Here is a 15,139-nt window from a genome sequence, read left to right as displayed (position 1 = left end):
AGCTGGAGCACACAATGGATGCTTTCTCTGCTCTGCAGTCAGGCAAGACAAGGGGCACACAGCACCCCCTGGCCTGATGAAGGATATATGAGAGAGGGATAAAGAAAAGAGTCAGATGAGGCCCTGAACCCTTGGCAGGGCCTTCCCTCCCTATTCCCACCAGCCTGGGCCTTACAGAGACTGAGACCACAATGAGTCTCCCAAAATCCTCAGATCCCACTCTGAGAAATCCATCTTTCAGACTAGGGCCACCCAGCTTGGAAGCCACGGCCTCACGGGGCTCTGGTCCAGCCTCGAGAAGCAGGCCTTTCTAGGTCTCTCCCATGTCCAGCTGTGGTGCATTGTCAGGAAGCCTCGAGCTTGCCTCTTGACCCCTACCTCTGCCCCTTTCTGGATGCCGGGGCTGAAATGCCTGTAGAAGTGGATGAGTCAGAGGAAAGGTGTTGGCTCTGAGTGGCTCTGCCATTTTTTCTCCACTAGTACCCTCTGGAGAGGTAAACTCATGGGCCAGGCTGGGGTGATGGGGCAGGGCTGTGGGGCTGGACAGAAACTGTGTAGGGCGGGGCCAGAGGTCTGGCTAGTCTGTCCCACACAACAGCTGCTCCTCCAGGGTCCCACACCCGAAAAAGCTGCTTTAACATTACCCGACCGTCTTTGGGGTAGCTTAGACGTCCCAGCCACCCAAAGCAGGAAGCCAAGTCCCAGAAATCCAGGGAAGAAATTAGACGAGGGCCATAAGAACTCGGGAGCACTAGGAAGAGAACTTTGCCTTCTGACCCAGTGCAGCCTGCTCAAGGACCTTGGGAGCCACTGAGAGCAGACTTGAAAAATGGCAGGCCACACACTTCGGAAAAATCAGCAAATAGTCAGGTGGATGGGCCAGAGGTTGGGAGACCAGTTGACACTGGTGCTGTGTCAAGACTGCAGGCTGTGAGGCCTGACAGAGTGGAGGGAAGTTTTCTGATGGGGTGCTAGGCCCCCAGGTCTGGGTGCTGACCCCTGACTATTATGCTAAGTCATCTGTTCTTAGTCCCTCCTGAGGCCCAGAGAGAGGATATGTACACACACACACACACACACACACACACGACTCTCACACATTCATACACACCACATACACATGCATATTCACACACACATGCACACACTTGCACACACACTCACACATACTCATACTCTCTCATGTGTTCACACTCACACATGTACACATTCATTCACACACATGACACATGTGCGCACACTCATACACACACACACATATGCACACACAGCCTAAGTATCACAGTCCTCCTGATTCAGCCCTGCCCATTACAAGGCAGGGAAACAGAACTGAGGGCTACAGACCTAGAGTGACCCTCTTAGCCTGTCGCCCCTGGAGGAAGTTCTAATTCCATCCAGCCCTACAGAGATTCTGGGCTCTCTGACACAGTTTAAGGAACCCCGAGCACCTTGGAAGTTTAAGGGAATCTTCTAGTCCCCTGTCCCTGCTCTGCCTCTCACTTGGTTGTCATCTAGTGAGGGCCATAGTATAGGCCAAGTCTTCCTCAAACCAAGGCAACAATGCACAGTGAAAACCAGCCCCACGGGCCACGGTTGTCAAACACATTCTCTTGTTCCTAGGGGTCATATGAGCCTCAAGACTACGTGAGGACTTTCCATTCTGTAACCCTTCCTCTGCCACAGGAGATGCTGTTTCCCCCAAGCCATGTGAAGCTGGTGGCTGGGTCTGAGGCAGGGGGAGGGTGTGGTGAACTGGTCATCCTAAGATCTACTTCCTGGTCACTGATGCCACAGTCTCCCCTCCTAAGACTCTAATCCTCCCACCAACACCTCCTGACACCTGAGTGGTCAGGAGGCAGCCTGCCAGGCAGAGGAGAAAGGAAACCCTGTCCCCAAGGGGAGGGATCAGGGTGACTCGGAGACTGTGCAGAAGCAGGCAAGAGAACTCACTACACCCACCAGCTATGCAGGGCAGGGCACGGAGAGAGGAATTCCAACTTTTGGTCCAGCATGCGGCTGTCCACCGCAGAACCAAGCAGAAACATAATGGGCAGGGACAACAGGAATGCAGAGAGGAAGCCCTTCTGCTGGCTAGGACATCCCCACCAAATCACATCCGGGCCTTATTCATCTTTACCCTAGTGTGACCTTTGGCAGGCTTGTCCCTTGGATCTTTCTGGGCCTCACTTGCTTCATCTATACAATGGAACTAATTTCCCATACGTTCACAAGTCTATTGTGAAGGTCATTTGCAATGGAGATAAAGAGAATCTTAGCACTTGGTACATGGCGGCCTTTACTGTCGTTCTCATGTTAGGGCAGGGCTTGGGAGCCAGGGCATCATGTTTGGAATGCTTCTATATCAAGTTCTAGCTGTGCAAGCCACTCCCATCAGGAAACATCTTTCTGCTTTGGTTTCTCTAAGTGGGATCAGTGATAGAACCCACCCGTGTAAATGAAGACTGTGCTTTCATTTCCCAGACACTCAGACAGGAATAACCACACAAAACTGTATTATTATAACACTATTTGGTCAACGGCTCAGGCATATTCCTAGCTAGCTCTTACATATTAAATTAACCCATTCTTTTATTTTATATTTTATCACAAGGCTCATGATTTGTTACTTCACATCTTGCCTCTTGGAAGGTTGGCATCTGCCTGATTCTGCCTTCCTTCTCCATGCATTCAGATAGTTTTCCCTCTTAGCTATATTCTGCCCTGCCATAGGCCAAAAGTCTTCTTTATTAATCAATGGTAATAAAACATTCATGCAGAGGGGAATCCTACCTCACACCCCTTAGGGGTTGTGACTTTAAAATGAGTTGACTGTGTCTAGTGCTTAGGAAGGGCAGGGCATGTGGCCAGTTACCTGAGAGGAGCAGTGGGCTGTCCAAGGTCAGGGCCACGCTTTGAGGTCTCCCCGCCTGTGCTCTCCAGCACGACTTTCTAGTCTCGCCTCCTCTGCCGTGGTTACTCATACCATGCTTCCCTGGCTTCCTGAGCCAGACTCACTGACTGCAATTCCTGCCAGACTCTACTCCTCCAAGGGCTTGCTTGGAGGTGCGAAGCTTGTGGCTTTGATACTTCTGTAACCTTAGCCAGAGAAGAGACTTTCCTTTGGTGTCAGGCAACCAATGGAGCCCAGGCCTCCACTCAGCAGCCTGTCCCCACTCCCCTGCTGCCCCATACTGCCTGCAGCCAGGCAGGAAGCTCTGAGGTCTTGACAGGACAGCCTCTTTCTTTTCTGTGTGTATGCAGTGTATGTGTGTGTGTGTGTGTGTGTGTGTGCGTGCATGACTGTGTGTGTGTTTGTATGAGTGTGTGCTTATCTGTGTGTTTATGTGAGTGTGTGCATGTCTGTATGTGTGTGTGCATGACTGTGCGTGTTTGTGTGTGTGTATATCTGTGTGTGTGTTTGTATGAGTGTGTGCTTATTTGTGTGTGTTTGTGTGAGTGTCTGCAGTGTGTGTGTGTTCATGCATGACTGTGTGTGACTGTGTGTGTTTGTATGAGTGTGTGCTTATCTGTGTGTGCTTGTGTGAGTGTGTGCATGTCTGTATGTGTGTGTGCATGACTGTGTGTGTTTGTGTGTGTGTGTTTGTATGAGTGTGTGCTTATCTGTGTGTGTCTGTGTGTGTGTGCATGTCTGTATGTGTTCGTGTGAGCATGTGCATGTCTGTGTATTCCCATGAGTGTGGAACCAGAAGTCAGTGCAGACAACAATCTTAATTGCTCTCTATCTCTCACTGAACTTGGAACTAGCTCACCAGTTCCTATAATTGGTCTTAATAATAAAAAACCAGAGTCAGATATGGGAGTAAATGCTGACAGATCCGAGAAGTAAAGGAGCCAGACATTAGAGAGACCTTTTACTTCTACTGACTCCTCAGACCAAAAAGGGTCAAAATTCTGTCTTTTCAAGACCTCAGACTGAATCCTGAGCTCCTGTCTTATATTCCTCTCTTCGCCCAGCCATATCCCTTCCCATCTCCACCTCCCTAGTGCTGGGACTAAAGGTGTGTGCCACCACGGCCTGGCCGCTATGGCTAACTAGTGGCTTAGCTCTGCACTCTGATCTTCAGGCAAGCTTTATTTGTTAGATCGCAAACAAATTATCATCACAAGTCCCGCTAGGCTGACTCTGGAGAATCTGCCTATCTCTTCCTCCCCGGCACTTGGTATTCCAAATGCATGACGTATGCAGCTTCTCTGTTTGTGCTGGGGATCCAAACTCGGGTTCTCAAGCTCTCTCTCTTTTATTAGCTGAGCCAAAGCCCCGGCGGCTCCTTTCCTTACAAATCCAAAGCCCTCCAGCTGCGGCTGGGTGCACTTCTAATGCCAGCACCCAGGAGTTGGGAGGCAGGAGAACTGAGATTTGGAGGCCAGCCTGGCCTACATATCAAGAGCCTGTCTTAAAGAGAAAGTGGGTGGGTAGGGGGGCATCGCAAAGGCCAAAGTCACCCTCCCATTCTAAAAGAGCAGACAGAGCACCAGAGGAGCTCAGTCCTCGGTGCCATTCAACTAGGAAGCCCGTGCTTCTCTGAGCAAAGGATCTGTGTGCATCTCTTACTTCATTCTTATAGCACACATATGTTTATGTACACACCAGCATGAGTACACACACACGCACGTGTGCACACACACACCAGCATGAGTGTACCCCCCATTGCTTCTCTTGGCACTTTGGTATCAGCAGACTTGAGCTGTCTTCTTGGCTGTGTGATGAGGGCAAGTTGGTTATATTCCCTGTGCTTCAGGCATGTCACCCAACAGTGGGGACAGAAATGTGACATTCGTCACAGAGGCTTACATGAGTATTTAAAACAGTCACAGGCCCATCTTGTGCTATTTTAATCTTTCTGTATATGTTATACTTCACAATAAACGAATACCTCTACTCCTGGGTTTCGGCTTTTGAAAATCTTAAATATGGATGAAGCAAGCATTTTGACCACGCTCCTTGTCTTCCCCAGTGGTGACCATGATGGGCAGTTGCTCTCTTCCTAGACTATTCTACAGACGTGCTTGCTTATGGGCTCTTGGGTCACAAGTGTACTTTTGTGCACCGTGTGGTAAGGACTTTTCTGCGGCTTGCTTTCTTCTCATGGTAGCAGATAACAGAAACATTTCCACCGTGCTGCGTCAGCTTTGTTAAGTGGCTCCGGCGTCAGTTTCATTAACTGGCTCCTGTCAAGACTGGGTGGTTTCCAGTAAAGCTCTGTGAGAATCCGCCCTCCAAGAATGGCCAGGACTCTCTGCTCCTGCACTGTGTGCCTTTTCTGTAGGACCGACCTGCTGGCTCAACACATTGCAACCCCAGGTTTTTGTATTCATCCCTTGTCTGCTGATGGTCTCACCATGGTGTGGCTCTCCCAGAGTGCCTCAGCCTCACCTCTGAGCCATGTTTGAGGGAGGGACAAACAACAGATAAAAGCTTAATTCCCAGTGTAGCAGGGTCAAGTCAGTTATGTGGCCAGAGTCTCTGTAGATCAGTGTTTCTCAACCTGTGGGTTGTGATCCCTTTGGAAGGGGCTGCATATCAGACATTTATATTATGATTCTTTAAATGTATCAAAATCACATTATGAAGTAGCAATGAAAATAATGTTATGGTTGGGGTCACCAGAATATGAGGAACTGGATTAAAGGGTCGAGCATCAAGAAGGGTGAGAACTACTGGTTTAGATGCAGCCCTACTGAGTGGGAGAATTAGGACAGGGTCCGGCTCCCCTCCCCCAAGCCCACTCTGCCCCAGCTCCACCAGAACAGGGGTGTGATCAGGTTCCAGCACCAGACAAGTGGCCATCAGCAAGCCAAATTTCTCTCTAAGACCCCTAACCTCATAGGCTGACTGGTGAGAATGCCCACCTGCCTGTGCACACAGGGACAGTGAGCTGAGATAACGTAATAGCATGTCCAAGGACCGTCATATATTCCAGACTCATCACTCGTATTCTAACTCTGCACTGCCTCTGGCCCCATTCCACCGCTCCTGCAGAGCCCCGTGTTCAGCTACAAGTTAACCTTTCCAGGAGGAACAGTTACATTTCCAGGTGTCAGCAGCTGATCTTAGTTTGCAACTAGTATGTTAACTGTAAACAAGGCCACCCACTGCCAGCTCAGAAGGTTGGCAATGCTTCAGTCACCATGGAGAAGCTAGCCGATGTGTGCTTATAATGGGGTTTTTTTAAAAAATCATTTTATATTTATTTGTGTGTGTGTGTTTGTACACATGTGTGCCACAGTGTGTGTGTGGAAATTAGAGGAAAACTCATAGAAGTCATTTCTCTCCGCTGTGTGGGTTCTAGGGATCAAGTCCAGGCCACCAGGCTTGATAGCAAGTACCCTTATCTGGCCCTTATAATGGAATTCTGGATGATGTTTGTTGCTCTCATTAAACTGTCAGTTCTAAGTTCCCTGGGACGTAGTAGGTGCTCAGTAAATATGAGCAAGCACAAGTAAGTAAAAGGCTCCCGGTTGGCTCTCTGCATGAGGCTGCAGCAGTGGATGGTAACTCCTTTGGGGCAGCCACCCTGGTTAGCACCATTCAGATGAGCACCCAGGGCCAGGGCCTGGCGCAGGTGGAGCGGTTATTATTCCACCCTTCTCCGCAGCCAGCTAGCTGTTCTGCGTGGGTGTTCCTTGGAGGGGCACCCCCAAATCTGATCAGGTCCAAGCCTTCTAGGTTGAAAGATTCTATTTCATGAGCTCACCCAGGGGTGACCAGGCTCTGGGAAATCAACCAAGCGCTGCTGATTGATAAGCCAGCTCAGCGATTTATTAACTTCTGCTTGGCAGCTGTGCCCACTAAACAGCCCGCAGCATCTGAGCCCCCCTCCGCCACCCCCTGCTTGTTCTCTTTGCAGAGGAAACTTCACTTAGGAAGCCAAACCTCATTCTGCCAAGGAGACTGGAGTAAAAAAGATAGTGAGGGATAATGGCAGTCGAGGCCTCTGTACAGTCAGGGTGATGTGACCCTCGATGCCATACTGCTTTGTAAAATGAAGGCACTGAGGTCACATGGCCAAACTGACTCTTGAAACCTGGAGCAAGGACTCAAACCTCAGCCTTCCAACTTCAGTCTGTGTTCCGGGGAGGCCCTACCCTTAATGCTGCCGTGCTCGGAGGCCTGATCCTTGCATAGAGGGCCCCCTCAACCCTCACTGCGGCTCCCCATTTTCCTTCTGTTGAAACTGTGCAGAGTCCCCTCAGATCTCTCTGCCTCCCTGACGTGATGCCGGAGCCACCTGAGTCTCATTAGCAGCACCCGCCTCATCTTGGGAGGATGCTGTTCCTGCAGACGCGGCAGCAGAGCCCCAGTAACAGCTACGGTTCGTTAGGCACCGGCTGGGGGTCAGGTGTCTGGGACACAGCATGGTTATCGCAGGCTCACAACAGCCTCAGGAGGCAAACACCCCATCTTCCCTCACAGCTAGGGATTCACAGGCCAAGGAGAGGGTCGGCATCGTGTTTGTTCTCCAGACTGAGTAAGTGGTAGAACAGTCTCCAAGCCAGATGACCTTCAAGACAGAGCTCAGAGTCACCCTTGCCCACCACACCTTCCAGGGGGGGATGACCCATCTCATGTACCATGTGCTGGAGTCTCTGCTTCCTTCCTGTATTGTGTGGCATTAGCATGGCGGGCAAGAATCCTCCCAGGGCTCCCTGGGGGCTGCATCTAAAACAACTCCAAGGAGTCTGGGTCCTGGGAGTGGAGTTCTTGGATGGGGTGAAGGGAATGGATCCGGACATCTTTCAGCCTCCCTGTGGGCAAATCCAAGCTCCAAGGTCAGGTGACCTCCCTCTTGTCACCTGCCTTCCCACAATGCCCCCACTGTACTTCCTCACCGTTCACAACAGGTCCCTCAGGTCCCCAGGGCTTCCTAAGTTTGTCCAGCCTAGGAGATGCCCACGGCTCCTTCACACCCCAGGTAACGTGTCGCCCTCCCAGGACACCGTCCTCTTGAGCAGTCAGGAGCTCTCACTCCACAGCCCTAATTATAGCAGGGCCCCAGCTTCCATGTAATTATCTAGTTCTCCCCCACATCATTAGGCAGTGAGCCTAGCCAAAGCACACAGATTTGTCTCCCTTGTGGTTTCCACTCTTAGTCCCTGGCATGCATTTGTCACCCGGTGCATTTGTGCACGTGTGTGTGGGATGGTGGATGAGGAACCCAGGCCTTCCGCATTCAGTGATGAAGGAGCTAGGTGCCGAACATGAATGAATCTTAAAAAAAACCTCAGCCCGTGTGGATTCAGTTCTTCCCCTTTTAGACACTGGGAGACTTTGGGGACTCTATCCTCCAAAAGATGTCCCTGCCTGCCTAATTTCATATGCAGCTTGCAAGGGGTTTCTGCGGCCAGAGGAAAGCTCTGAGGGAGGGGCAGAATCTCTGCGGGCAGTGGAAAGGGCTGGCAGGGGTAGTTGGGGACAGAGAAAAGCTGTGGCTAAGGCAGTTGGTGCAGAATCATCCACTAGGCCCAGAAGGTTCCCCTGGAAGATCGAGAGACATGTTAATCCTGCGTGCTGCAGAATGCAACAGAGCGGAATGGTTGGGTTTGTGGGCGCTGGGGCCAGCCTGCTCAAACCCCAGGTTTGCCATTTCCCCACGTGAGTGGAGCAGGGTAAATATTTAACATCTCTGGCCTCAGTTTCCTCTAGTAAGGGCACTTCGACTGGAAGGAGCTGATGTCCATAAAGCATACAGCAAGCTCCCGGAGTACTGTGCATTATCCTCAGACACGGAGCAGGACCTGGAGAGCCGCATGAAACCTGTCTCAACAGAAAGCTCCCTGCTTCAGGAAGCCCTCATAGGCAGCCACACTCACCCAGGACAGACTCCTGGTTAACTGCCCGAAGGACAGACTCCCGTTAACCCTCAGCACTGCCAGAAAACACTTTGTATTACTGTGGGGTTACTCTCATCTCTCTAATATCCCCCCACCCCCAGACTTTAGCTTCAGCCGGCAGGGACCGTGCCCTCTGCTATAGCTCTGCCTGGAAGAAAACTGGTGCTCAGTAAATAGGTGTTAGATATAATTAGGGGCAGAAGGTGTTGGGAAGATTCCAAGCTCTGGGCTGTTACTAAACCACCAGGTCCTAAAACTAGCAGCTTAGCCCCCTTAGTGTCCACCCTGATTGAATATCTGACTTCTCATTCTTTCCTCTCTTCCAGTTCCTGGCATTTGATACCCAGTTGCTAATGGGTAACCGTCGCCACTCGCTGAGTCCCGAGGAGTATATTTTTGGAGCCCTCAACATTTATTTAGACATTATCTATATCTTCACCTTCTTCCTGCAGCTTTTCGGCACCAGCAGGGAATGAGGAGGCCTCCCCATCCCTACGTTCCTCCAGAGAACGTCCCTTCCCTGTTCTGTGACCCCTCTGTGCTCCTGCAAGTCCAGACATAAACGTGCTGCAGCCAGCTTGTGAGCGGTCGCTCTCTCCTGCAGCCAGCCCTCTGCAGCTTGTACATATGCCATCCTTGGGGCTCTACAGACCTGAGGCCACACCTTCCCCCACGGTGCCCCTGGCACCCAATTACGTCCTCCAAATGGGACAGTCAAGGTTGAGGGCACCTCTGGATTTGCAGACCCAGGGAATGAATGGGAGGAAGCCCCCCTCCCCCAGAGGTGGGAAGGAGACCCCAGAAACCTGGCTGCAACTGTGACCCCACCAAACCTGCTCTAGGATTTTACTTCTTCTCTCAGGTTGGACAACCACGTATTGTAAGGGCAAAGACTGAGGGGACATGACTGGAACGTAAGGACAGGACACCGGGTGTGGGGGTGAAGCTGTCCCAGGCTGTCCCTCTCTCGGCTGTTAGGACCAGTGGCTTGTTCTAGAGACCTGGACAATATAAAAGGAGTAGGAATGCTTCCATTGCTTGCCTCAGTTTGCCCTCCCGGGTCATAGGACAGACAGGGGAATGTGCCTAAATGTGGGCCTGTCCTGAGCTCCCAGGCAGCCAGCTGCGAGGACTGAACGGGGTAATCGGTCAAACTGCAGTCACTGGGCAGGCATGTGTGAATGCAGGACTGACACCCCATCTTTGTTTCCACAGGCCTGAGGGGGAAGTGGGGTGAAAGTAGTTCTAGCTGCGGACCAGCCCTTACCAGGGGCTGTCTTTCTGTCCCTTCCACACCCATTTCCTAAGCCTTCCCCTGTCTTCTGCTATGTCCTGCCTTATGTCCCTCCAGTCAGGCCTCCTGAGGCCCTAGGAGTTGAGGCCTCCATGTCCCTTCCCCCAGCTTCCCTGGCCACTCAGCCCAGAGTCCCTGGGCCCTTGCCCCCTTATCTTCATATCTCTGTAATTTGGAAGCTGCCCAGCTCATGGTCACAGCCAGGGCCAATCCCTTGAGCCTATCCCATGTGATGAGGCCAGAACCCCTTATCGGCCTTCAGGCGGCTGGGATCTCAGGCAGAGTGTGCGTCAGCCACCCTGTCCTGGCTGAGTGCCCGCTGGAGAGGGGACCAGGGGCCACACCTGGGGCAGCATGCAGCCCACATGTGCACATGGCCAGCTCCAGGCCAGTGGAAAGTTACTGGGTGGAGGCTAGGAGGCTCTGTGGATGTAGGGGACTCTGTTTTCCCCCCAAGAAAGGGGACTAGGTAGCCTATCCATTCCTGTCCCTGCCCCTCCCCACCTTTGAGAAACATTACAGAAGCCTTTGAAATTTTGTTCTTCCTTGACTCCTTGAGAAAGGAAGGAACCAAGAATGGGGTGGGGGTGGGGCAGTTGACATGAGTGCCCACTGCTGGGGTCCAGAAAGGGGCCCTGCAATGGTGATCAGCACATCCCCACTGCAGAGGCAAAGCCAGGGGGTTGGTGATAAATCCATCGTCATCTAGTAATCCTGGGGTCAGCCACAGCTGCTCCATTCAGACGGGCTGGACTGAGACTTGTGTAAACTATAGACGTGGGTTGTCAAGGCCTGGCATCTCTGGGGGGGGTGTTGTTGTCGTGCCCCCCCCCCATCTCCCATCCTTGACTCTGAGATGCCAAAATGAGGTTCTCACTCCCTGGAAGTCAGCTGGGAGGCAGGATTCCTGGCTTCTGATTGGGCCTCACTGCCCACAGACTTGTGTTTTGTCTGTGACTCTGTTTCCCTAGCTATAAGTCCCCAACCAGTGCCAATGATGGGCAGGGAGAGGCACCAAGACACTTCCACTGACGTCATCTAGTTGTTCACCTTGAGGGCCTCTCCTTATCTCTCGCTTCAGTCCTAGAAAGGTTCAAAGCCCCTCCCCCACTGACCTGCCAACATCACACTGGCCAGTTTCCCAGAATCCACTTGTCCACGCCCTCTTCTTCTGAGATAATCTATGCAGAGACTTTGAGGACTGAGAAATTTTTCCAAGGCTAAGTTCCAAACACCTGGGGGAGGGGTAAGCCCTCAGCCATAAATAATGTGACCCAGGCACGAGTCACAGTGATCTCAAAGATGGCTCGGCCATGGAGGTAGAGAGGCCTGCCAGCAGGGTTAGCTTCAGTCTGATACCCAGCCCGCAGCTGAACTGCCATGGCAGCAAGGCCAGAGAAAGCCTTGGTGTTGACCCCTGACAGAACAGTGAAGGGTCCCAGGAACACCTGGGTGGGTCTTGGCAGGAGGAAGGGCGGGAACAAGAATGCAGGATTATGAGGAATGCGGGATTATGAGAAATCGAAGCTGGGCAGGTGCGGCAAACTGTGAAGGAGGAAGGACTCCGCTGGCCCCTCACATTTTTAGTTCGGGTGGGGCCAGACCTGTGACGGGGTGGGTTGGATTTCATAAAGTTAGAGGGAGCCAGGAATCCATCTGCGATGAGAGGCACAGAGAGGCAGCGTGACCGATCAGAAGGTCCTGGAAGGATAGTCACGTGAAGTCCCTCACTCCCCCACACCAATTCCTGGGTTCGTGTACGGCAGCTCTTTCGATATAGCTCGAGGAAGCCACGAGATTAAGAATCTTGGTTCTTTCATTCCATACCCTTTCTCCTGTAGGAGTCAGGATCCCTCAAGCACCCTAGTTTCAAAAGGCGGGGTGGGAGTGGGGTGCGGGGTGTGTGGGGGGTGGAAATCAAGTTGGAAATTTTACACAAGGACCTTGCTGCCCCCTTCTGGCTGTTAGGGGAAAAGCAGAGTCCGGCTTGGCAGGGAGGGAATTGGTCCCTGGGGACAGTGGCGAGGGGCAGGACTCGGACCCCTGCCTTAAGCTTTTCCCGACACATCTGCCACACACCCAGACGCTGCTGCCCTTTGGGCCTCAGCTTCCACGAGCTCCCCCGGGCCCCTCCCATGTGCCCTTCTGTGACCTCACCTGCTCGGGACCTGTGACTGATTGGAAATAATAAAAGCATTTACTAAGACACCTGAACTGTTTGCTTGTGGTCTCAGCTGGCTTTGTAGCTTGCGTGGCGTCACTCGGCAGCGGGATGTGCAGAAGCTCCCTTCATTCCCGTCTTTATTTTCATGCGGAAAGGAGAGGAATCCTTCTGCTCAGTACACCCTTTCCCAGAAGCCTTCTGCAGATCGACCCAACTTGCCTGGTCCGGGGGGAGCCTGCCCTTTTCCTTCTAGCTGAGTCAGCTTCCTTTTTTGAGCAAAAGTATTTCCTTAAAATGGAGTATTCTAGCCGGGCGGTGGTGGCACACACCTTTAATCCCAGCACTCAGGAGGCAGAAGCAGGGGTCTCTCTGTGAGTTCAAGGCCAGCCTGGTCTACGAGAGCTAGTTCCAGGACAGCTAAGGCTGTTATACAGAGAAACCCTGTCTCAAAAAAAACAAATAAATAAATAAATATGAGTATCCAGACATCCCCCAAAGCAGTAGTTTTGAATTTATAAAACTCGAGCTGCCGGTGTGTGTGTGTGTGTGTGTGCTGTTTTGTGCACCCCAGAGCCACACAGCTTACACTCCTCCCCCTCCTTCTTTCCTTCCTATTTGTTTGTTTGTTTGTTTTCTATTTGGTACAGAGTCTGAACATGTAGCCTGGCCTCCAACTCACAGCCTTGCTTCGTTGAGCAGGGATTGCATGGAACCCCAGGAAGAACCAGTGCTGAGATACAGTACAGGGGACCAGGGGACCTCTGACTCAGGCCTCTGACAGAGCAGGAACGGGTGGGGAGGAAGGGCACACTGGACTGTCTGTCATGCTCCTCCACCACCTCCCCATCTCATGCCCAGGCTGTCTTCATCAGTTTCCTGAGGCTGCTCTAACAAGTGATCGTGAACTGGGTAGCTTAGAACAACAGAATGCTTTGTTACAGAGACCTGAAGCATGCTCATGTCCTTGGGAGGTAATGATGCTGCTAATTTTCTTCAGCGTCCGGTGGTACCTTCCAGCTTCATCACGTGGGCTCTCCCCTGCCTCTCCTCCTCCTCCCTTTAATGGGCATAGGGAGTTTAGGAGCTGGACATAGCCGAGTGGACCACTGTCCAGACCACTCTCAGCTGCTAACTCCACACAGCCCTCTCCCCATGGCAGAGAGAACCTTCATTCCCATTGCCCATTCCTCAGCCTGACCCAGCTCACATACACTATCCATCTCTACCCAAGAGTGTCTACTCCCAGAAAACCTGTTTGCTGACTCCTGGACTGTCCTCCTACACTGCACAGGCAGATCAGACGCTTCCTTCCCAGCTCACCACCCCAGCCCTCTCCATTCTCTTTTCTGGGAAAAACTCCTCCAAAAGAAGCCAGCCCTTGCTTTCTCTTACTAAAATACCTCTAGTACCTTCTGTTTGCTTCCTTTTATCTCTTGATCTATTCTATAAGTAGCCCAAGTGCCCTGGGCTACCATGTTGGAGAGACCACGGCAGATTCTCTACCAAGAATGGCAGTTCAGCCTTCCTGCCACGCCCACCAAGGTGGCAGCCACGTAAGGAAGAAGTCAACTTTTACGTGGCCACGCTAACTTCAGCTGCTCCTGGCCTCAAGCATTTGAGTCCTCAAGGCTGAGGTCCAAGATTTCATGGCACATGGACATATCTATGTCCTGCCCAACTTCCTAACCACAGACCCCATGAGCACAGTTAATGGTATGGTTTGGGACCATTAAGTCTGAAGTCTTTTTTTTTTTTTTTTTTTTTTTTTTTTTTGCCAGGCAGCGGATACCCAAAATCATGTGCTGAGTGGAACAGCATATGAGGGACACTAAAATGTGTCTTCCTGCTTCAGACAGAGCAATCTTTCCCAAACCAACCCGGAGCAGAGCTGATTTGGTATAATTCTAGGCCTCAGGCCTGAGGCCAATGCTATAATGGAATGAGATCTGGGGAGGTCTTGGGAGAGGATGAGTGTGTTTTGTTGGAGCTGGAAGGTAAACCGGAGCACTTAAAACAATGGCTCCAAATTCTTTGCTCAATGGAGTGTGCTGGAAGTGATATATGTGAATCTCGAGAGTTCTCTGGCCCATTGATTTTAGCAGAAGTTCTAAGAAGTTCTGACTGTCCCTCCTTGATTCATAAGCTTTCCCTAGAGCAAGTCACCATGGCACTGGTGTAATGGTTCAGCCACAATAAGGCTGACACTTCCGGGTTCTAGGGCCATGCATGTGCGGACAAGCCCTCAGGCAGAAGTGCCTAATGGCCCCAGGGATGTTAAAGGGCCCCCACATGACCCATGTGCCTGCATGGTTGCATCAACCAGGTGTGACTCAGCTAAGCCCTTGCATGCATGCATGGTTGCATCATCCACGTGTGACTCAGCTAAGCCCTTGTGTGCATGCGTGGTTGCATCATCCACGTACGACTCAGTTAAGCCCTTGCGTGCATGCGTGAGCCCCGTCATCTGCATATGACGTAGTCATGTCAACCCCCTGTGCACCTGCATTAAAAACTGGACGGGCCTTCTCCTTCTCTTTCTCTCTCTCTGCACACTGACTTCCTAGGCCTGTACACTCCCCTCTGATAAACTCCTAAGCAGGTTTGTTGTTCCTCGTTGGGAGGCTCTCCCTTCTCCTAGGATCATGATCTGAAACAAGGTAATTTTTCCACAACAAGCACGTGTTCCATCTGCCTGAGCGTGACTTCTATGCTCACCACCTCTTCAGTTGGTGAGTCCCCCATTCTGGTCAGCTTAACTGTTTCTCTGAACTGGAGGAATTGACCGTTGAGCTCCTGGAAATCTTCTGGTGTTCCTAGAAGTAGGGGGA

The 15,139-nt window shown here is 51.7% G+C and overlaps 1 protein-coding gene across 2 annotated transcripts in view; it reads left to right on the top strand.

Annotated features, from left to right (window-relative positions):
* Faim2 (Fas apoptotic inhibitory molecule 2) overlaps positions 1 to 12,361 on the top strand; it is a 35,158-nt gene extending 22,797 nt beyond the window's left edge. For both annotated transcript variants that reach the window (XM_057791601.1, XM_057791600.1), the window contains exon 12: positions 9,180 to 12,361. In XM_057791601.1, the coding sequence (XP_057647584.1) occupies positions 9,180 to 9,329 (150 nt within the window). In that variant the 3' untranslated portion in view covers positions 9,330 to 12,361. The remainder of the gene's footprint in view (positions 1 to 9,179) is intronic.
* Positions 12,362 to 15,139: the final 2,778 nt, after the last annotated feature.

This window comes from Chionomys nivalis, chromosome 17, assembly GCF_950005125.1.
Source record: "Chionomys nivalis chromosome 17, mChiNiv1.1, whole genome shotgun sequence".
Taxonomy (NCBI): Eukaryota; Metazoa; Chordata; class Mammalia; order Rodentia; family Cricetidae; genus Chionomys; species Chionomys nivalis.
The sequence above is the reverse complement of the archived record's forward strand: the minus strand, read 5'-3'. Positions and strand labels throughout refer to the sequence as shown.